The following is a 23315-nucleotide window of genomic DNA, read 5'->3' on the forward strand; positions in this document are numbered from 1 at the left end:
GCTTTCAGAGCACAGAATTGTACTTGCTGTTGGGTTGTTCAGGTACTGCGCTCCGTGTATCTAGTGATGCTAGAAAATTTATCCCAAATTACGTATGTACATTCTCTCAGCAGCATGGTACCGTGGCTCCATGTTCCTAGGTATTTACTTGTGGTCTCTGTAGTGTAACCACTTTACTGCTTTCTAAAGTGATTTTTGAAAGTACTGTTAACGATAGGCATCATAAAATGCAATGATAAGGTCATAACATCCGGGACTAATTGAACATGTTGTGTTTACCTGACCCTCCGCCCCTTTATAAGTGATTTCGTCAGGATGTCCCAAATATTGTTAATCCGGGTTCCTTGAGGCCAGTGTGTCTTCCCTCAATACTATTTTATTGTGTAAGGACAACTTTTGAGAAAGGACTAGAATATAAGATGAGTCTCTCATTTCGAAAGGACAGTTTGGTGATCGGAGGCAAGTATTTTCTGATAACCAGGCATGGAGGCTTGTATACTGACCTTCTAATGATTGCTGGTGCTACTGGGTTTTTGTTACATCCGTTTATGTTAGGGTAGATGTGCCCATTTCACTAGAAATAAAAAAAAAAAAAAAGAAGTGACTTGATTTTTAAGGGAAAAAAAAAAAGGAGATGGTAAAATTTGTGAAGAAGTGCACAAATGGCCCGGGTTTAGGAACCTACCTCTTTCTAACACGGGGACCTTCCATACCAGGAACCTGGAGGGCAGGTTAACCAATGACCTCAACCAAGTTCTCACAGCTAGTTAGTTGCCTGACGAGTTCCAAAGTCCATCTTTCCTGACTTCCGATCGATGTTCGTGTCTTCCGAACTGAAAAACTGACCTGTGTCGAAAGCTCACCCTGCCAGCCCCAGCAGACTAACACTTCAGGGGGGTCCCCCGTGCCACTCGTGGCATTGCTGAGACGTGAACTCCTGTGCAAGCCCCAGGCACGCTCTAAGGTCCGACGTCGTGAGTTGGTTTTGTCTTCATCCGAAGGCTCAGATTTTCCACTTGGGAGCTAAGTGTCCACGTGACACGCCAACAGGGACTATTCCGTCTGTATCCATCTTCCCGGGTGTCCTAATTGGAATATTATGATCACATAAGAATGAATACACTCAAATGGTAGCCTAAATTGGCTCTGATGAAGTCATGTAAATTCATACAATTAGGGGGCAGATGGTGCTGCGGGAACATTTTGAGACAACTTGCGCGCGATCGTGCGGTTCAGTTCCGACCATTTCAAAATGTTGCTCGCGAAGAACATTCAGACATCATTTGCTGCGAGGACAATGACAGCTTAAGGAAGGGGAAAAGAGGGATGGCTTCTATGAATCTTCACGGGTGATGCCATTAAACGCTGGAAAGGGTCCTCCTGGAGCCGTGCTAGTTATTACGTTGCTTTATCTTCTTTAATCTGCACTTTAGCTGCATAAATTACTTACCTTTTGCTAATTAGTTTTGGAACAGTGAACCACATCAATCAAACCCGTCCACTTGATCAGGGAAGTTAGTATTTTAATAAAAGCGGGGTTTGCGCTGGGGCCCCCTGCCCTGCCGGGGTTTTGTTTGTTTTATTGAACAGTCGGGGGCCAGAAGGACGCAGGGCGGGGAGGGCCGCGCTGGGGGCTCACGCTGGTGCCCACAATGCCTCTAATACCCGGGTTCTGCCCCCCTGTGACCCGGGCCGGGGCGGGGGGAGGCCTGGGCCCCCACGTCGCAGCCCCACCTGCGGAGTGCCTCCTCCGGGAGCCTCCCCTGCCAACCACTGCCCTCCCGCCCAGGTTTAATCAGCTCCCCCGTCCCGGTAATTAGAAAACCTTTCACAAAGCTTTCTTTCTGCCATTCAGGTGATCCCCGCCTGGGATGTCAATTTAGAGGTTAGCACTTCTTTGGGCTGTCGTGGTTCCCTCCAGCCTGGCCGACCAACCTCAATGGGCTTTCTTTCTTGGAACAATGAGGGACACAGTGTCCTCCTCCCCGCCCCCTCCCCGAAGCCAAGCAGAAAGGGTCATCAGGTGACAAAGGTAGAGCCCCGACTTAGGCATTTGAGCTTCCACGGTATTCCAGAAAAGCGAACAGGCTACCATTAACCCAGTGAGTCCTGGTACTTCTTTTCCACATCTTCTGTGCTCCCGGAGGGTGTTCCCCCTCCCCCCACCCCAAGTAACACTGCAAGTCAAGGAGTTTCTTTAAAAATACACCTTGGCCTCGGCTTTAATTCCTCCTACTGGGTTTAGGAGTCAGAGGAGGGGATGGGCGTGTCGGCCTTATAATTAATGATCCCTGCCACTTTGCATTTCCTCTGGCTCTGCACGTATTTAATGCATGTGTTTGATGTAAAACAGATAACTGCCCTCCTGGGCAGCGGGAGGCCCGTTACAGGGTTTTTGACAAACTCCCTGGCATTTCAGGGTTGGTACCAAAGCTCTGCGCCTTGTTTTGCTTCTCTAAAGGAAAGACATTCAAATCAGTATTGGCGATCTAAAGTGGTTCAAGAGATATACTTGTAATTTTAGATAATGCTTTTAGGAGCTCTGATAAGATACAATCGCTCAGGCTGGCAGGACCCTATCACACCCCTGGGACCGAGCCACGCGTTTCCCCGACATAAAATCTTGTTTTCATAGTTCCTGACCTTACACTCTTATATTTCCTTTAGGAGGGGAAGGGGGCGGAGAGGGGCGGAGGGGGCTCCATCTTTCACGGCAAACGTTGGGTTTCAGGACATTTCACCGTGTTCCGCTTCTTTCATGAAGCAGTGGATTCTGAAAGCAGCGGAACCCAGTTTAAGTGGATTTACTGATAATAAAATATAGTATTATAATAACTCTCACCCGAGATCTTGATGTGAGTTCCTCTGTAGTAGGAGAAGCAGGTGAGACCGTGAGCAGATTGGGCAGCTGCACTCCCGTCCTTGCTGCGAGGGTCGTGGGGGGGTGGGGGGGACCGCTTGCCTCCCACACGCGCCCCCCTCACCTGTACCGTGGAACTGAGTGTGGGTCTGTCCGCCTGGCTGCTTCCATGGGCTTGCTGCAAAGATGCAATTAAATAATAGACATGAGGGCAGCCCCCGTGGCTCAGCGGTTTAGCGCCTGCCTTCGGCCCAGGGCGTGATCCTAGAGACCCGGGACCGAGTCCCACGTCAGGCTCCCTGCATGGAGCCTGCTTCTCCCTCTGCCTGTGTCTCTGCCTCTCTGTGTCTCTCATGAATAAATAAATAAAATCCTTAAAAAAGTAATAGACATGATGGCTCTGTAAAAAGTTAAAAGCAAAGTACAAACGCAGGCTATCGTTTGGGACTGGATTCCACACACTTGGTGGTTTCACTGGAGTGACTGAGTCTCTGGTTCCTGCTTTGTAAACAGTCTGCGGAGGGGATGATGCTGTGTCCGAGCACCTTGGAAAGCTAAATGCAGTGGGAAAGTGCAAGATACTATTATTTGCAGGGGAAGTGCCCAGGGAGGGACATCCGCCGGCTTCCCCCTGGCAGAGGATCTGGAGCGGATGTGGGGATGTGGGGATGGCGCTGGGGCTCCTGTCTGGTCACCTCAAGGGCCACATGGGCTTCTCTGCTGTGGTCTCTTCTCTGCCATCATCCCATCCTTTTCTGCTTGTTCAGAGATCAGGGGGTCAGGTTTCTAGACTCTGACGGGGCCACACTGTTGAGATGCTCTGTGGCCTGCAGGTCATCTGTTAGATTCCTCATCTACAAAAGTCTCGACCCACCTGGCCTGTGAAACTCCTAGAAAACATGAGAGGAACTCCAAGGTGGACTTTACATCGTGGACAGAAACATAAATATACACGTTTTATCCACTTACTTGGCCTCATCTTCCCAAACCGTAGAAAGTTGTCATACCAACTGAGTTGATTTTTCGATTCGTGTGACAAACACATTTACATGTATATATAGACACATGCATACACATATAATGTATCAAAATTATTCATTTAAGATTGATATATATTCAAGATTTCTGATTTCCAGGACTTTTATAACACTCAAATCTCATTTCTTCTTTTTTTTTAAATTTTTTTATTTTAGAGATAGTGTGAGCGTTAGGGGTGGCGGGGGTGGGGAATGGGGGGCAGAGGGAGAGGCAGAGCGGAAATCTTCAGCAGACTCCAGGCCTAGCACAGGACCCCATGTGGGGCTTGATCCCCCAACCCTGAGATCATAACCTGAGCCAAAATCAAGAGTCAGGTGCTCAACCAACTGAGCCATCCAGCTCCCCCACCCCCACAATCTCATGTCTTTAGGACATTTAAAACAGAATTCCAATTATAAGACCATACCCCATCTCTTTGGAAAGATAATTCAGCTACAAATGGAAACTTCCCGTTTTTACTCCTGCACGTTTTCTACAAACACTTAAGGAATGTAATACAGTAAAAAGCAAATATTTACCTTTTAAATTTTCATTAATAATTTAGGAGTTTGTAAGCAGCAGCTGAAACCAATAACCACAAAAACTATTGTTTTAAGAATATCATATAATATGATAATGAGTCTTTTGTGGTCGTGGTTATTGTGGTTATAGCAACAGGACTTACTGTTACCTAACATGTAGTGAAGATTATTGCCACTTGATTTCTGTAGAATTTTCCCATGGAAACTAATTTTAATTCAGAGTATGCATGGGGAAACTAGCCAAGAAACTTATAATCTGTCTTCAGTAAGATAAATTTATTCTAGAGATTTGAAATTATATTATAAAATATTTGCTCTGTCACTTCAATTTGGTATTGTGGTTAAGAACAGAGACTCTGGGTTCTGACTGCTTGTGCTTGAAACCATTATTCACCACCAAAGTGACAGTTATTCACCTTATTATTTTGCTTCCATAAACCTCAGTTTTACTTATCTGTGAAATGTACACAGTGAATTTGCCTGACTTATAGCATGGTAGCAAAGGACTAATGGCATATAACTTTTGAAAATAATTGTGGGGGTTGTTTTTTTTTTCTTCTTTCTAATAGACGGAGTAAATACAGTAAAGCTAAACAAGAAGCAGATGAAGAGAAACATTTGAATCAAGGTACAGAAATTGGATTAAAAATAATTTTATTTTTAGAGCATGTCTCATGTTTTTAGTTTAGAAATGCCTAAATTAGATTCATATGGGCTATTAATATTATAGTCCTTTCACAGAATTATCTAAATAATGAACTTCAGGGTATCCAACCGACATAAGTGATTTGGGATTATTTCAAGTGAGATTAAAGACGGGGGTTGGGGAAACTCCTTTAGATTTTTCTTTTTCCTTACTTTATTCTCCACCCTGAAAAATCATCGGTCTTGCTGGCTCATTTTTGTAGCTGGGTGGTGAGACTTAACAGGTCACAATTTTTCTCATGTTATAAGATAAAATTTGGAAGGGGGGGGGAAAGAAGTTCAAGGAACTTGCCCCATCCCCCAAAATATTTGCTATGGCTTTCAGGGCTACTAATATTTCTTTAATGTACTTTGGTTATTTGGGGGTCGAAGAATAAATTTGAGGAACTGGCCTTGGAACGAAGTGAGCAAGATAGAAGACTCTTAAATGGACAAGGTTGATGACTCTCCTGGAGCACAATATAGAACTTCCTGAGATGGTGGTGTTCTCTGTCTGTATATCCAGTACAGCAGCCAAGAGCCACATGCACTTCTGAGTATGTGAAAAGTAGCAAGTGTGAATAAGAAAGTGAATTTTAAATTTATTTAATTTTAACTAATTTACATTTAAATAGCAACTCATGGATAATAGCTACACTATTGGACAGCACAGGGAAAAAAAAGGAAGACAGAGACCATGGGTAGGAAGAATCATCTTGAGAGTTTCTTGGCTACAGCGTATAAAGTGATAAAGGATGTGGGATATCTGACAACCTTCTATTTATTCACCTTGTTTTCTTTCCAGGAACATATTTTTAAGATTTGCATGTAGTATATGTTTTTTTTTAATTAATTATTATTATTATTATTTATTTTTGAATGAGGACAAAACTGACAGTTCTGGAAAATCAAGGGCATGCCCAATCTGTGCTCCAAAGTCCGAGGAGCTCTGGCAGGGAAAGGAGCATTACCAATAATTACTAATGCTCCTCGTCCCAGACATCTCTGGGCTCAGTGCTCACATTCTGGATTTAGGCTGCAAGTTGACTGTAGGGTTTGGCTGAATTTACACTTCCTGGTATTCAAACCATTCACAATGAGGCAACAACATTTTCTCCAGCTGAAGCTTCCAGATGAACGTCAATGTCTTTAGTAATAGCACCTTCTTTATAAAGCAGAATAAAAGCAGAGGTCCGATTAATTCTCAAATCAGCTAGCTGGTGTTATCTCTCTGATCTGTTTTAACCTAGCTTTAATCTTCACTTGTTAATTATTGGTCACATGATTAATCGGTCCAGATATTGGGCAAAAGGGGGCACCCTGTAGACATTGCTAATTGAGAAAGAAAGTTCCAGTTGTCTTCCCTAAGAAGGGATAGCTTGAGCTGGTGGGTAGGACATGAGCAACTGATCTGGACGAGTGTTCAGCGAACACATTCCAAATTTTCTTGCACAAACTCTCTTTTCCTCCATTGGATGGGTTGTTTTTCAAATTTCATCCTTGAAGTGTGAAGACATTCCAGGAAGTCAGTAGAGCTGTAGCCTCTTAAGTAGCTAACAATTCTTTGTTTACCCACTAATGAAAACCAGAGCAAGTATTTAAACATTTTCGTATGTCTATGCTAAGCATTTTTGTCATGCTAAGAACACTTTCTGTACTAAGTATTTTTAGACCCGGACAACTGAAGTTTATTAGTGGTTATTGAGAAGTGTTCAGCCATCCTATCGCATGTGTATTACTTAGGTGTTAGAACTTATGTGGATCCCTTTACATATGAAGATCCCAACCAAGCAGTTCGAGAATTTGCCAAAGAAATCGACGCCTCCTGCATTAAGATTGAAAAAGTCATAGGAGTTGGTAAGTGTCTGAGTGTCTCCTGAATAATTAGCCTATTTTCTTTGTAGATGCTAAATATGCCTATGCGGATTATACAAATATGTATGAATGTTGTTGCATATACATGTATATATGTAAATATCTGTGTACATTAAATTTCCTTGATCTATGTAAAACATTAGCACAGGGCCCAGCATGTAAGACGTACTCAACAAATGTTAGCTATTACTCTTTCATCTTGAATGTGTTTCTGGACCATAGTTGATTCATTTTCTCTCTCAAAGGTGAATTTGGCGAAGTATGCAGCGGGCGTCTCAAAGTGCCTGGCAAGAGAGAGATCTGTGTAGCCATCAAGACACTGAAAGCTGGTTATACAGACAAACAGAGGAGAGACTTCCTGAGTGAGGCCAGCATCATGGGACAGTTTGACCACCCGAACATAATTCACTTGGAAGGCGTTGTCACCAAATGTATGTGGGTCGCTCCCTTTGCAAAGCCAACTTAGAAGTTACTGGCAAATTAAACACACATTTTCTTTCCAGGGAAATGACAGATGGAGCAGACCCACTGATTGCTAATAGGAGGAAATCAGTGCAGGACAAGTCATTAATCTTGTAGTCAGCTCTCAATGGGTCTACGGTTTAGGCTGATTCCCTATTTCCAAGGCAGCTTGCGTGAGATTTTAGGGAAATTAATATTGCAGATTTTTGGTATGCCTCGCCATCTTTCAAACCTCCGCTAGACCAAACTGATTGTCACAGAGTAGGCGCAAGCAGATGGTAAGCAAAATAAAATTTAAGTACTTTTCATATAAAACACAACAAAACCTCGCCACACCTTGTGCTCGAAGCTTCAGTTCCAGATGCAGGGAGTGAATCTTGGAAATCTTTATTATATTGGGGGATTTGCTTGTCTGCTCGGACTGATTTATGGCTGTTGCTGTTCAGCACCTATTTACAGTAACACCTGGATGAACCTTCCCTTTTTTTAGCCTATTAGCATTCGCCAAGCCTGTGAACCACGCTTCAGTTAAAATACGACACAGCTCAACAGATGCATTTTGTGAAGCAAACCCTGAATACATCTGTAAGGCTGGCTAAGACCAATTTATAAGGCACCACATGGACAGTTCAGCTGAAGTGATTGCTATTGAACGTGGCTCTGTTCCAGGAGTGGCAATACCTACTACTTGACTACAAGTCAAGATCTTGTAAGCCCCTGGGCCATGTCTCCAGAAAGGCCAAGGTTCCTCTCACTTGATTCAAGGTGCCTGTGACAAGCATCCTCACTCAACATGCACAGAGTGGGTGGAAGGGGGCAGTGGGGAGCAAAGGGGGCACCTGGGTGGCTCAGTGGTTGAGCATCATCTACCTTCGGCCCAGGGTGTGATCCCGGGGTCCTGGGATCGAGTCCCGCATCGGGCTCCTCGCAGGGAGCCTGCTTCTCCCTCTGCCTGCATCTCTGCCTCTGTCTGTGTGTCTCTCATGAAATAAATAAATTAAATCTAAAAAAAAAAAAAGTAAACTTTGAACATAAGGTCTGGGGCAGAGCAGGAAATGAGACACAAGAGTCCGTGATCTTTAAGAAGAGAAAATAAGGTTACTGAAACGTGAGAGAAAGTGTACACTCATTCAGAGGTCCTCAAACATAGGTCAGAATTCTGGAAAATGTGTTAAACCAGCTTCCTGGACTGCATCCTCAGGTTTGATTTAGCAGGTGGGGTGGGGCCTAGTGAGTTCGCATCTCTAAAGAGTAGGAAGGTAAATCAAAGCTGCAGGTCCAGACTTAGAGCAGACTTAGAGACCCTTCAGCCCCAAGACCAGAGCCCTTAGCCTGTGGGTGCTTCTGTGGGTGCTTCTGCTAGTACAGCACCTGTGGTCTTGCCTAGTTAGTGGCTCAAGCTGGTGGTTTACTCACCTATACCACAGAAAAAGAACTTGCCTCAGGTTATTTTGGATGAAATATTTCCTGTATTTAGCATAACGCTTGGCAAATTTAAACAACAACAACAGAAAACTTCCCTAAGTGTTAACGGCTATTATTTACGTCTCAAGAAGGACTCCTTTCCCCATCATCAGAATCCTTCAGAAACGGAACCTTGGTTCCTACCTAAGGGTATATAATTTTCCACCTAAAGCGAAGGCTATAATTAGCATAGAATAGCTCTATTTGCTTTTTAAGATTAGTTTTACAGACAGGATATTTTTCTGTTGCCCGTGGCCTTTGGGGCTGCCCAGAGCCCTCCACTACTTTAATTGAAAGATAACATTCTGTTTAAATACTTCTGCAGGTCCATTCTCTCAAAAGGAGACTCTGTTCAGCTTGGGGTGTTTTTCCTGCTGCAGACAGTGATTTTCATAGCACCTCTGCAGAAGAGAGAAGAAACAGGGGATCTTTGTATTAAAGTCCCACCGCGCCTCTAAAACCCGTAGCTATTACAGCTGTAACTGTTATAAACGACTGGATGCATTTGCATAATGCAGTTGTCACTGAATTAAAATGATTTAAAATTTCCACCCGAGGAGTTGTCCCCGGCCCCAACCCTGGCCTCCCCCCACCACATCCCTGCCTGTTGCAGGGGAGGAGCTACATCCATCCCCGAGCCCAGCTGAGATCCATTTTATAAGCCCCTCTGCTTACGGAGACATTCATCTTTATTTCTCTTGGAGAGCTCATAAAGATTCTGACAAATGGATACTTTTAATAAACTGAAGAAGGAATGCAGAAAAATTGCAAAGATGGTGCCAACCTTCAGAGGAGGGAGGTGTAAGGGTGCAAAGTTGACGTCGAAGCGTGTGTATTCATTACAGGCAGTTACTTGAGTGACTTTTTAAATTGACGAGACTATAGGTTCCACTAGCTCCCCCCACCCCCATCCTCTTCTTTTGGGTCTTCCACTCTCTTGTCTACCCTTCCAGAGAGATCTGGTGAAATTGGAGTGGGTGTTAATGCAAGAGAGTCAACCTTTTCTCATTAGTTGACAAAGTATCTTTTGATTGAGGCGGGTTCATTAAAACTCACTTAGATGCACTGGTTCTGTCTGTGGCCACAGATGTAGAGGGTCAAGGAGTCTAAAACTAAGGCCTTCGTATGCGTTATATTGAGGGAGGACAGAAAAGGTGTCCAGAGACCACTCCCTCCAGCCCAGGGGAGAGACCGGAAGTGGGTTTTGTTCATCCTTTGATTACACCACACTTTCCGGTTCGTCTGCCAGCTTTCATTCATCACTGAAAATGAAGTCTCCATGGTATTGTTTCTTCATCCAAAAGTTTTACCTTGGAAAGCTTTCTTAGACATGACACCAAAAACACGATGAAAAAAAAATAGTAACTTGGACTGCTTTGAAATGAAAAACTTCTGTTCTTCCTAATTTTTGCCTCTGAAATGAAGGCCTTTCAGAACAGGATCTATTCTGGGTGGGAAAGGTATTAGTTTAGAATAATAGAGGAAACTTTTCAGCAGTGACATCCCAGTCTGTTTTTCCCTTAGACTGAATGTCTAAATCCAAACCGTCCACAAGTACATCGATGAAAGTGAATATTTTTGATTCATCAAACTAGCATTTTCTTTTCCTCCCAGGGAATGTTCCTCTCAGCTTTAACCCATCCTTTAGTAAAATATGGAGCATTTATGCTCCCCTACCCCACCCTCCTGCAAATACCATTTAGAAAGAAGGAATTTCAGAACTTGAGCCCATTGCCAGCAATTAAGAAACTAAAGAATGGTTCATATTTCCAAAGTTCCTCAGAAAGAAAACTAGAGTGGAATGAGAGTATTGTTTCCCCCCAACTTACTACCAAACCTTAAAATAATTTTGTTCTTTTTGTAGGGGTGGGGGGATAATGAGGGGGAGCAAGGATATTCTAGTACTGAATTAACTTGCTGTCTCAGATGAAATAATTTGCTGAACCTTTTTCTCTGATTTTTATTTTTTGTTGTTGCTGAGGCTATCAGCTTAAGGGAGGAAATGAAGTGGATTTTTGTTTTTGTTTTTGTTTTTGTTTTTGTTTTAGTAGATAAGAAAGGGAAAAGAAAGGATATAGCTTCTGACCTGAGCAAGGCAGGCGGGTGGGGGAGCGGTGGAGGTGGGGGTGGGGGGAGTTAATATTGTACATGCTCCAGCTTTAAGATGTGCCTGAGTAATGAAGTATTTGATGTAGTTACTGCTCCCAGAAACTTGAGTTTCTCTAAATAAGTAAAAAAGTTTCTCTGTCCATTGATTCCTTTAGCATCACACAAGTGGCTCTTCTGGGAACAAAATAAATTAATTATCCTAAAGATTTTTTTCGCCTTTAAACAGGCCGGCCCATTTATCTTCTTCCCCTTTTGCTTGAGAGAGCAATTATCTGTTCATGTGCTCCCTGGATACCGGAGGCCACTTTAGCTAAAGACCTTGTCAACAAGCCACCCAAAGGGTTAACCTTCCAGATGGAATTTAAACCTACTCGTCCTTTTAATATTTCATTCCTAGCTCCCCACAGCTGAGGCATAAGCTTGGCTTGTTTTAATTAAATTAGATCGTGCAAGACAGGTGTCTTGGCAGTAAAATTGTGCACAGCCCATTTTTATCTCATTAACTGCAGTGCTCATCAAGGGTTTGTGTTTTTCTTTCTGAAAACTCTAGGTAAACCAGTAATGATCATAACAGAGTACATGGAGAATGGCTCCTTGGATGCATTCCTCAGGGTACGTGACTACTTTATATTAAACCCAAGAATGTTGGTATTTAGAAAACTCCAACAGACTCCTTGTGTCCATTCTGTTTGGTTGTATTCATGGACTTTTTTAATGGGGCAAGGGAAGAAGAGAAGACATAGAGAATGATGTGATTTTTAAAGGCTATTAAATAATCCATGTTCAGTGAAGGTAGCATTAGATTTATTCTTGCATTGTGGGGCTGTTTGAGCCATAGATTCATTACAGTTGGATAATTTCCATCTACCACAGGAAGCAAACTCAGTTCCTAGGATGCACTCTACTAGAGAGAGAATTAGTGACTCTGATCAGAAAGGCCCGGAAATAATGTTGAGTTTCATTGCGTACTTGATACAGATATCAAAAAAGATCCAAGTAATAAATGCTTGGTGAAAATTAATTTGGCCTAATGCTAATGAGATTGTTTCTCATTCCTTTCCTATGCAGAAGAATGATGGCAGATTTACTGTCATTCAGCTGGTGGGCATGCTTCGTGGCATCGGGTCTGGGATGAAGTACTTATCTGATATGAGCTATGTGCATCGAGATCTAGCTGCACGGAACATTCTGGTCAATAGCAACTTGGTCTGCAAAGTGTCTGATTTTGGCATGTCGCGAGTGCTTGAGGATGATCCGGAAGCAGCTTACACCACCAGGGTAAGGAGGATTTCTGACCTCTGGGTTTTGACTCTGATGAAACTGTTCCTCTTTTCTCATTTTGATGTTTAAGCCCTTTGCGATTTTGTTAAGTTTACTCATCCTTCAGAATCTCTTCATTTCCATGCATTCATTTTTAAGCCGTGTTTCTGAGGGATTTTGAAACTGCCTCAAGATATATGTGACTACTTTAAAAACAGCAAACTAGAGCTTTACTTATTATTGCATTTTTCACACTTAATTTTTCCTTCTTTCCCTTCCTTTCTTCCCTCCTTCCCTCCTTCCTGTCTGTTTTAAATGTTCCCTTTAGTTCTTTTCTATTATTAAAAAAATTTCCTTATTTTAAACATGACAGATGAATGTTTCTAGTTGATTGGCTACTGAATCTGAGAATGTATAGACAGGATTTATAAAACATTTACACAGTGCAAGAATTTTTAGTATCTAATTACCTTCATTTTACTAGTGGTAGATAAGCTGGATTAGGGCACTGTTAAGAGTTATCAGTATACAGTTAATGGCTAGGCTATCTTAGCCAGACAATCTGAATATAAGATACTAATGGAATAAACAGAATCATAAAAATTATTGGCCATTAGAGCTGGCACTGCTAAAATCAATGGGAAGCAGACAGTTACTAGGCATTTTTCTACTTTGATGCTCTTTTTGCATTAGCAATCTTAAGCATTGTTTTTGTTTGTTTGTTTGGCTAGTTGGTTGGTCGGTTATTTATTTTTCCTAGTAGTGTTCAGTTTCTTTGACTCTAGTTTTGATTCTTACCCGTATATCCACTTTTGAATTGCAAGTCTGTTCACTTAGGAAAGAATGCATCTTTGTGAATGCTAAAGATTGCTGATTTTTTTCCAGTATTTGGAAAGAGGAAAGTTAAAGGAGGCTTCTAGAATGATACATTTACATACGTAAAACCTCAACCAAATAATTAAGGAAGGTAGAAGGCAGCACAAGTGGCCTTCTGTATGGAACAAGTGTAACACACTGGGTTTTCAGAGTAAACTTCAGTGATTCAATGTAATTTCTAGTACAATTTATTGTCTTGTGTGGGAGTCTTAGTAAAGCGAACTTTCAAATGATGTTCTCTTGAACAGCTTAAAAGTCTGAATTCAAGTTGAATTAATTTCCCCAGGTGAAATCTTAAGAAATTTGAGACTCGATTAAAAATACCTTTCACATAAGCATAATCAAACGATACACAGTTGAGGCAAAAACAAAAACAAAAGCAAAACAAACAAACAAAAAAAAAACAAACCTCCCAAGCCCTCCCAAAACCTAGACAAACCCACAAAAAAAACAAAACATCCCCTTCCCCCAAAAACAGCACTTTAAACTTTTCCTGAGTAATATTCAATTGCTTTGCCATTTTTGCAGGTGTCCTCACTCTATTGCAGACAATAACAGCTCTAGAGCTGGTATTTGGCTTCCTCTAAGAGCCTATGTAATGTATTATCTTCTAGTCATGTTAAACATGTTTCTCATGCTATATAAAAATAGGATCACAGTGTGGTGGATAGAAATGCTCATATTTAACTTCCTTAGTTCATGATTTCAGATACAATATTAAATATTGCCTCTGGGCTGCTGACTGAGAGACTCCAACAAGAAGTCAAAATGAGTATCAGCTGCACATCCATCCATTGATATACCATGATGACATATGCATTTTGAAAAAACTGAAATTCCCTTTCTTCTACATCTGAAGTAGAGTTCAGATAAGAGCTACACTTTTTAAAAATAATTAAACAGTTTACTTATTCACTTCCCTATAACAAAAGAAAACATGTGAGGAGAAGTATCTCAACCTAGAAGACCAGTTAAAATAAACAAGTCTCTTATTGTTGTTTGGAGAGCTATCTCAGGAATGTTGTTGTCCTGCTTGGCAAACAGTAACAACATTCAGTGACTAAAATGGCACATCAGTGGTGTACTTAGAGGATAACTTATGGCTTGAATATTCACAGGGTGGCAAGATTCCTATCCGGTGGACCGCGCCAGAAGCAATTGCCTATCGTAAATTCACATCAGCGAGTGATGTATGGAGCTATGGAATCGTTATGTGGGAAGTGATGTCGTATGGAGAGAGACCCTATTGGGATATGTCCAATCAAGACGTGAGTCTTTATGTTCTAAAATATGTGTCTTTGCCTTGAGATTCAGGGACAATTGCATCATGGTATGATGGAGTGAGGGCTGAGCTGGAAATGATACACAAAACTCAGGATTCTCAATACAAGCTCATGTAGTAATCTGGTTAAACATTTGGGTCATGGATTTCAAGGCCCAAATTTACATGACCTAAATGGGATAGTATGGAAGACAGATTTGATAGATTTATAGGTAGATGCATAGATGGATAGGTCAGTGATAAGGAACAGTATTTTACTTGATTAATGCCAAATGCATGCTGAAACAAAATTCAACTTTGAATCTTAATAAAATACAAGGAAATAGGAAAAACACAAATTTCATATGTGAAAAAATTGACTCCAAGGGTTTATTGGAAGAAAACTAGTGAATATTTTAGAGCTGGCATAGTTGTAATTAGAGCTTGCCCCTTGAGGACTCTAAAATAAAGCCTCACTAAATGACCCTTTGTAAATTATGCACATCCCTTTAAATGTACCATCTGGACTACTTCATAAGGGAGTATCCACAATGCCTGCAATTTCAGAAAAGCATTCAATAATGACACTAATAAGATTCCAGAGTAATAGAATTTAATTACAAACATCTCCAGTGCAAAAGAGGAAAGAAAACAAAAACAAAAAACTTAGACCAGGGGGTCTTCCTAGAACACTTGTTAGTTATGCATGTGAAGTAAAATATTAGCAGAGAGTGTTTACAGAGGCATGGTATTCAATTCATCAATAAAAACAATAGTTTGGAAAAAGATCTCTGACAAAATTCTCTCTGATGTGGAATGCCCCCTGTCCATCTGCCTTGTCCTGGACCAACAGGAAGTTGCAAAGTCTTGACCGTTAAATGAGCACTCAAGGTTGCTGGTTGCCTTATCAAAAAAGATTGTTCAGAGCAATGGAGAAGCTAATGCACTCCGTGTCTAGTGGGGCAAAAAGAAGACTCTAACTAGATTAAGAGTAAGGATAGTGTTGACATTGTGTTATCTGTAAGTTACAAAGAAAGGTTCACACAGATAGGAAGAAAGCCAGCAGTTGGCATAACTGATAGGTAATTGCAGGCTGGAAAGAAACTATAGAAGTGAGTGGTGTGTAATCTATTGATTGGTGTGATTGTGCCACAGACATCTTCCAGGTCCTACCTTGCAGCAACGTTTAGTTTCAGATTTGAGACTTTCAGAAGGATAAAAACAACCTACATGAGCAAGTAATGAATACATTTACTCATTTAATGGTTTACTACTTAAACTTCATTTCAGTTGAGAGTCATGGCCAAATGCGCATAAAAGCAGAAGATCTAAAGGTGCTGTCCATTTTCGTGCCCTAAATATTTTCAGACCTGTAGTTTTGACAGTTTCTATAAAATATGAAAACAATTTTTATTGCTTTAAACTCTCAGTTATCTGGCTTTATCCATGAAGAACGTCTGAAGCCATTTCTCTGCCACAAATAATATTGATCTGTCATTCACATGTATTTGTCTCTGTTGGGTTCTGTGTAGAACAGGGATCAATAGGAAATGTAATTCGGGAATTACTTTCATCAGTAGAATTCATTTGGCATATGGTGAATAGAATCAAAATAACCATTGAAAATATGGCAAACTTACCAAGTTTTTTGTTTGTTTTGCTCTTCAGCCCCCTCCCCCCAACATTCAGCAGCAAACTGAGAAAATATGCTTTGTTAACCCACAAGCCATCTTCCAAGCTGGCAGCAGAGAGGGAGCTAACGAAAGAGTATTAAGCAGTCTGAGGGTTTATAACAAATTGTGTTACCCTGGCATTAGCCCAATATTGCTCTCATTCTCATCAATTCAATGTAAAATGTTTTCATCAAGTCTAGAGTCAACACCATACACCTGGAAAGATAAAAGAAAGTCAGAAGATCAAAATGACTTAATGTAATTGCTAAAAATAAATAGAATTATGTTTAGTAAGATAGCATATAGAAGTCTACTTTGGAAGGAGTGGTAAATAGTACTAATACAACAGGATGTTGGCAGAGATACATGGGGAAAAAGGATCAGAGGGCTTAACAAGTCACAGGATGATTGTTAAATTGTGTACTGGCTAAAAAGACAATAGTCATACTGATACATAGAAGCTGAACCCCACCAAATTAACAGTGACTAAACCCCACAGTGGGGTGAACCCAACGCATTGAGATGGCTACAGCTTTCATTGTTTGACTCACAGCTACCATTTTGGTAGAGAGGGAGAGGAAAAAAAAACAAACTGATCTAAAACAAATAAAACTTTAAAAAATCTCCAAACAAACAAAAGTATATTCAGAGTTTCATAGGATCCTTATAAATAATGCTGATGAACAGCCAAGAAGTTATGAAATAATTCCTCTCAAATTTGGCACGAGTCATACAATATTACATTACTGGGTTTCACACCCTTTAGAAGGGGGGCTTAGCAAAATGCCAATAAGAAACATAATATAATACCTGTAAAGACAGATTAGAAAAATTAGAATGAGAAGAAAGACTGTTGAATGGACTACTTCTATCTTATTAAGCAGGGAGAACTCTGGCCAGTAAGACAATTAGCATCCACCATTATAACTCCTTCCCTTAGATGTGTAAGGGTCTCCTTCAAAATGTGAATGCCCTAAAAGAGTTTTGTTTGTTTAAATTTTCTTCGCTGACACTTTTTTTTTTAATCTACTTACTAACATCTTTTAAGAGGGTCATTTGACAGCCAACTGAGACCGAGAATGAGATACAGAATTGGTCTATTGGTGTATCGTGGTCTTCCAAAAGTAAAAATGGTTGGGCATCTGGAGGGTTTGAGGAGAGTGCTGTTTCAGAGAGAGGTGTTGTCTTCTGGATTGGGAGGTCTGGAAGGTGGGCTTCTGTAGCTGTCTGAGAAAGAGAACACAGGCTTAAAATGATACAAAGGGACCTCCATTTTGGACGCAACTACTAATATTTCTTAAGGAAGAGCTTTAACACTAGGTTAGAGTCTCTTTTGCCAAGAGGGTTCAGCTGGTGCTGGATAGCGGAAGGGGGAGGGTCATTGCCACGCGATCTCCAAGGCCCAGGACACCACCATGTTGTTGATCTGATTATGTTCTAACTATTTGGAACATTGATGCATCTTCACTTTAGAATTTCAGGTTGGCATGGCCTGCCATCCGAGAACACTGCGTAGCAGCAGCTGGCTTCCCTGCCCTGTTGCCAGCAATACTCAGGTCCAGCTTTGGCTTCTGTGAAGAAATTGGTGCCATTGTCATGCTCAAGCTTGCTGGCAGCTTAATGTATGGGGAACTTGCCGGTCAGGAGGGTGGAGCTCTAGCAACAGCTTCCCTGGAAGCTTAACATACCATTCTGTTGTCTTCGGTAGGTGATTAAAGCCATTGAGGAAGGCTATCGGCTCCCCCCTCCAATGGACTGCCCCATCGCCCTCCATCAGCTGATGCTAGACTGCTGGCAGAAGGAGAGAAGTGACAGGCCGAAATTCGGGCAGATTGTCAACATGTTGGACAAACTCATCCGCAACCCCAACAGCTTGAAGAGGACGGGAACTGAGAGCTCCAGGTCGGCCATGCTTACTTAATAGTGATGTATGAAATAATACATTAGAGGTGGCAGGCGAGCGGTGACTCACTTGAATTCCTGCCTATTTGTCAGAGGCCACTGCACAGCTCTCTGCCACCGGAGTGGCTTCTTTCTCGGCTAATGGAGTATGTGTGACGGTTTCATTCAGCATGTTGAAGAGCCTAACACCTGTCAGGCCTCAAATAATCCTAAGAGAAACACATTTAAAAACAAGAGCAATGAGAAACCAGCAACAAGGAAATAGCAAAGGTGCTTATTTTACAATGCTAGTCCTGAACATTTAGATCAGTCCAGAAAGGAGGTAAGAATACTGCAAGTCCCATAATTCAACAGGAACTATTCTACCTAGAGACTGGGCCTCACTAGTATAAAGTTCAGGATACCTAGATCCCTGTCCCATCCAAAAGGGTAGAGACCACAGTTGCTATTCAAGGATTTAAGATGACCAGCTACTTCAGGCCTGCAAGAAGTGAGGCATCAACTCACCTCCCAATCTGTACTTCTTTGCTTGTCTTTCATCATGACCCTGAGTTAAAAATGGGAAAATGTTTCCCCCACGATAGCCAAGACCTTCCAGTCTTGCTCAGCGCTATGAGCTTTTCCTCCAGTCTTCTGAAGACTTAGCCTAATGATCGTGGAAGGGAAGGGGTACGCTGATTATTACAATGCATGAAGAAAAGAATCCAGATCCAACAGCAGAGATACCCTCTATTCTTTAGGTTTTCAGGTCCCTTAGCACTGTCCCAAGAGCATCATGATCAAGCTCTTCTGAAATAACACAGGGCTAAATTCACATCTTATTTCTACCACTTGATAACCAAGTGACTTAAAAAAAAAAAAAAAAAGTCACTCCTGGCATTTCTGGGCTATTTTTTGCTATTCAGTTTTCTGAGAGGTGTAGCTGACTTCTTCTATTCCAAGGTGAACTTCCTTCAGCTTTTGAATCTCTGGCTCCAAATCCCGTAAATTTTGTTTGAGGGTCCTGAGGCCAGTTATTGGTACTTGGTGCTTCTCCTGTTAGCATAAAGTCTTCAGTTACTAATATTGCATTATGTGTGCTTTGTACCGTGATGCAGAACAAATTGAGAACAAATTGAGTTATTGGATATACTCCTCTCAATACTAAATTTTTCTCACTGATGGTACTTCAGAAGCTTTGATGCTTATTACCGCTTGCTGATAATGGGATGTAGTATAACATTGCATGTGATTCAGCACAAAATTAGGCAAATGTCCTGGTGTTCCACAAAAACTACAAAGACTTCCAGAACAAGCTTAAGAATGACCCTTAGAGTTAATGGATATGAAACGAGGATATTTTCATCCTAAGGTCATTTTGACCTTGTCAGGTACCTAGAGCCTACATGTTGCCCTATTAATGCTCTTGGCTTAAAGTTAGAAATGCAAACTATTGGTCTTTGTCTCATGATAAATGTTATTTATTAACATTAACACGAAAGCTTAAAATTCTGTGTGGTGACACTTGTTTTTGGGGGAAGAATTAAATCCTGATTATTCTCGTCATAAAAACATAGAGTTTTACTCAGAAACTTAATTGAAATAATGTACATAAAAGATCACAAAAGCAAGCTACTATGTGGACACAAAAACGATTGATAAATCTTTGTTAAAACAGTTATATAAGAAGTGATATCAATCAAAGGAATAAGTAAAAATTATAAAATAAACAATGGCATTGGCTTAATTGTGCTACATAGAAAATTAACCAAGACATTAACAGTGACTTAGTTTTGTTTCCACAAGAAAATAATTTTTTGGCCAAAAATTCAGTGGTGATGATATTCTGATTTAATATTTTTATTCTAGCAACACAGTCTCAGGATGAAAATTAGGTCAAATGTTAAGATAACCACATTCCATAATTTCTAGGGAAACGGTAGTTCAGGAACATTTAACTAAATGACCAGCGATATCTCTGTACAGGTGATTAAAGTAAAGGTAATATAAAATACCCTCAATGATTACTAAGTAGTTTGATGATGAAGATGAGTATAATTCTCTTAACAAATGCTCCCATAAATAGATACTTGCTCATCTGTCGGTGTCGTGAGGAACAGCAAAATCCCTGCCTTGAACTGTAGTCACTCTTGACAATGACCTAACATTAAACACCTGGCCTGAGAAATGTGTACACTAATAAATAACTTAATAAGAAGTGCTCAGAATTCATTGGAATGACTATTTAAGAGCCCCAGCAAGGGAATACGAGAAGCACATTCCGCAATCCAAGCGGTGATCAAAGTGGCTGTCCTTCCTTCCCCTCTTGGCACACGTGCTGGTCAGGCATGGGCTGATTCGAGAGGGCATGAACTCCCTGCTGTCCCAGGTCTGTCTGAAGGCGCTGAACCTGCCTGCAAACCTAGCTGGGAGCATGCTGGACTTGAACTCTTGCTGTTTTTTCCCACTTCATCAGGCCTGGCGAGTTGCAAGCTCACAATTTGCCTTACACTTCGCTAGGGTTTCCATAGCTGCTGTCCTGAAGTATGTAATAGGCAGGGCTGGCAGGGACCGCACTCTTCCTGCAAAGCCTGAACCAGTTTCTGCCACCAGGTCTCCTGCAATCTTTACCCCAGGCTAGGATATTAAGAGACCTGTGTGATCATTCGTGTACTAAGAGGTCCACCTAAAACAAACGTGGGAAGTGGAATTAAGAACAGATCCAGCGATTGATAACATGCTCTTAGCAACTTTGTGAAATCCAGGGCCAAAAAACACATGGTGACATGGGACGATAGGTAGTCCCTCTAAAAAAGCCTGCCCTTGGCATGTCAGTGCCTGTCTTAGGCCATCCGACCTCCGAGTCTTGCCATCTCACTGATAGTCCTTCTGTCTACACTTTCTCATCCCATCGCCAGACCTAACACTGCCTTGTTGGACCCAAGCTCCCCTGAATTCTCCGCCGTGGTATCAGTGGGCGATTGGCTCCAGGCCATTAAAATGGACCGATATAAGGATAACTTCACGGCTGCTGGTTATACCACACTAGAGGCTGTAGTGCACATGAACCAGGAGTAAGTACTCAGCGATGTAACACCAAAGGGTAAATCTAGATTTAATAGTATTTTTCTTTTTTTGCTTTGAGCTGCATTATCATCCTACTCATTTAAAAAAAAAAAGAAAAAACTGGAATGCCTTTCATTTTGATTGAATATAATTTTACACAGCCTCTAAAGCACCTACATTGTCGCATTCAATTGCTTAATTAAACATCCTAATACACCTGCCTTGTTGTGCTGTATGGATTGTGGCTGATTTCAAATGTGTGTCTGCATGAAGCCCGGACGCGAGCTCCTGCCCCGCTCCCAACTGTCTCCTCTCCCTCTTTTTTCTCCCCCGACCTGCAGGGACCTGGCGAGGATCGGCATCACGGCCGTCACACACCAGAACAAGATTTTGAGCAGCGTCCAGGCGATGAGAACCCAAATGCAACAGATCCACGGCAGGATGGTTCCCGTCTGAGCCAGTACTGACTAAACTCGAAACTCTTGAAATTAGTTTACCTCATCCATGCACTTTAATTGAAGAACTGCACTTTTTTTACTTCGTCTTCGCCCTCTGAAATTAAAGGAGAAAAATAAAAAATATCCCGGCAGCGTTGCTCGGCATCCGGATCTCCGGAACCGTGGGGCTTACAGAAATGACAGCCGTCGTTTGAATTAGACCTGGAACAAATTGTTTCTCAGAAGTGCTCCGTCCATCACCAGTTTGTAAAATACGCGTCCCTATATAAATAGAACACCACCTCCGAGTTTTGATGCCGCCTTTGCTGCCAGACGCTGAGCTTCTCTGAGACATCCTTGATCATCTCTCCATTGGGAGTTACAACTGCAGTGTTGTGTTTGTGGCGTCAAGGACCGTCCTCCTGCTTTCACTGGAACGAATGCCATGCCCAGGAACGTTGGGGAAGGACTCAGTTGGAGCTTTTAAGGCTTGGTTCCTACCGCGGGGAACAATGAGGTGAAAAACCACCTGGCTCATCAGTGTTGCTCCTTCAGTGCTCAGGCCACCTGGTGGCTTATGATGACATAAGGGGCTGGAAAGAAAAGGAAAGTGGATTTAAAATAATAATAATGATAATTGATAATAATAATAATAAAAAAAAACCCAAGCACCTCCCCCTCACTGGACAAACAAGGTCTGTTTCTTTGGGCCTGAGGCTGTGCCATATAAAGTCATATTTGGGGACTCTACGGACTTATTGTAACTACCTTATGGATAGTGGACTGTGACAATCTTGAATAGGGAACTTTGACACTTCTCTCCTTTACAGAAGCAAACCCAAACCTATAAGGTAAGGCAAAAAAAAAAAAAAAAAAAAAATTCCAGCAATGAATCTCTCCCTGATGAAAACTCTTTTTTTTTCCACTCGATCTAATTTGAAACACTGTCCAATAAATATTCTTTCATGTCCACCGTTTAGTTTGGGGTTCTTTCAAGAGTTTGGTCCTCTCTTGACAACGGGAGTAGAGACCAGTATGGAAACCAGGGTGGCTTCCCTGCTCTTCTTCCGAGAAGTGAATTAGGAACCATTTGAAGTCAGGTTTGGGAACGTGGCACCTTGACCCCCGCTGGCCGTGCTTTCTCTCACACAGAGTTCCTCTTGCCCTTTGGCATCCTCCATTCATGCCATAGATATTTACTGAGTATCTGTTGGGTAGCAGTTCATCACGTCTAACCTTGGGTCATGCCTCACACTTTGGAGACTCTGCTGTAGTTGAGAAGCACTGGAAAATCTGTCCACTCTTCTCACTTTCTGTCCTGTTCCAGTAGCCGTTGCACAAACAGGGTCAGCCAGGGAGGATTTACCTAGAAGTCAATAGTAACACTTGGAATTCCTCTGGACGTCCTCATTATCAGAATGTGACCTCCTGGAAAACATGCTTCTCATCCATAGAGACCATTAGCCTTAGATGCTTCTATTTTAACACCGAATTTTCTTCTTGAGATGTGAATTAATTGGCTTGGTTTATTCTAGAAACAAACAACATAACTTTTTTGACTGGACAGATTTCAACTCCTTAAACTTTTCCATTTTCACCACTTTTAAACACAAGCTTAGCTGATTTTAATGACCTTCCCCCCACCCTCCGGTTTTATACTGAAAGCTATTTCTTATAGAGCAAGGCATGTTCAATTTGATGCTGTCAAATCATGACAGTTTAGTAAAAACCTTTTTGGAACATTGGTTGTAAAAGCTTTTCTGTTCCGAAGGAATGTAAAATTTGTTTTTTTTTTTTAAACTACTCCAACAATTTTTGTTTTATCACCACTTTTCCTGGACCCTAAGA

At 41.6% G+C, this 23315-nt stretch overlaps 1 protein-coding gene across 5 annotated transcripts in view; it reads left to right on the forward strand.

Annotated features, from left to right (window-relative positions):
• The window catches only part of EPHA4 (EPH receptor A4), a 142796-nt gene that overhangs the window by 113889 nt on the left and 5592 nt on the right, over window positions 1-23315 (forward strand). The window contains exons 9-17 of one of the 5 annotated variants that reach the window (XM_077885324.1): window positions 4989-5047; window positions 6847-6960; window positions 7224-7409; window positions 11564-11625; window positions 12082-12291; window positions 14268-14417; window positions 17792-17985; window positions 20883-21067; window positions 21372-22318. In XM_077885324.1, coding sequence (XP_077741450.1) covers window positions 4989-5047; window positions 6847-6960; window positions 7224-7409; window positions 11564-11625; window positions 12082-12291; window positions 14268-14417; window positions 17792-17985; window positions 20883-21042 — 1135 coding nt within the window. In that variant the 3' untranslated portion in view covers window positions 21043-21067; window positions 21372-22318. The remainder of the gene's footprint in view (window positions 1-4988; window positions 5048-6846; window positions 6961-7223; window positions 7410-11563; window positions 11626-12081; window positions 12292-14267; window positions 14418-17791; window positions 17986-20882; window positions 21068-21371; window positions 22319-23315) is intronic. The other 4 variants (XM_077885322.1, XM_077885323.1, XM_077885325.1 and 1 more) reach the window with 4 other exon arrangements.

Source organism: Canis aureus, chromosome 36 (assembly GCF_053574225.1).
Source record: "Canis aureus isolate CA01 chromosome 36, VMU_Caureus_v.1.0, whole genome shotgun sequence".
NCBI classification, from domain to species: domain Eukaryota; kingdom Metazoa; phylum Chordata; class Mammalia; order Carnivora; family Canidae; genus Canis; species Canis aureus.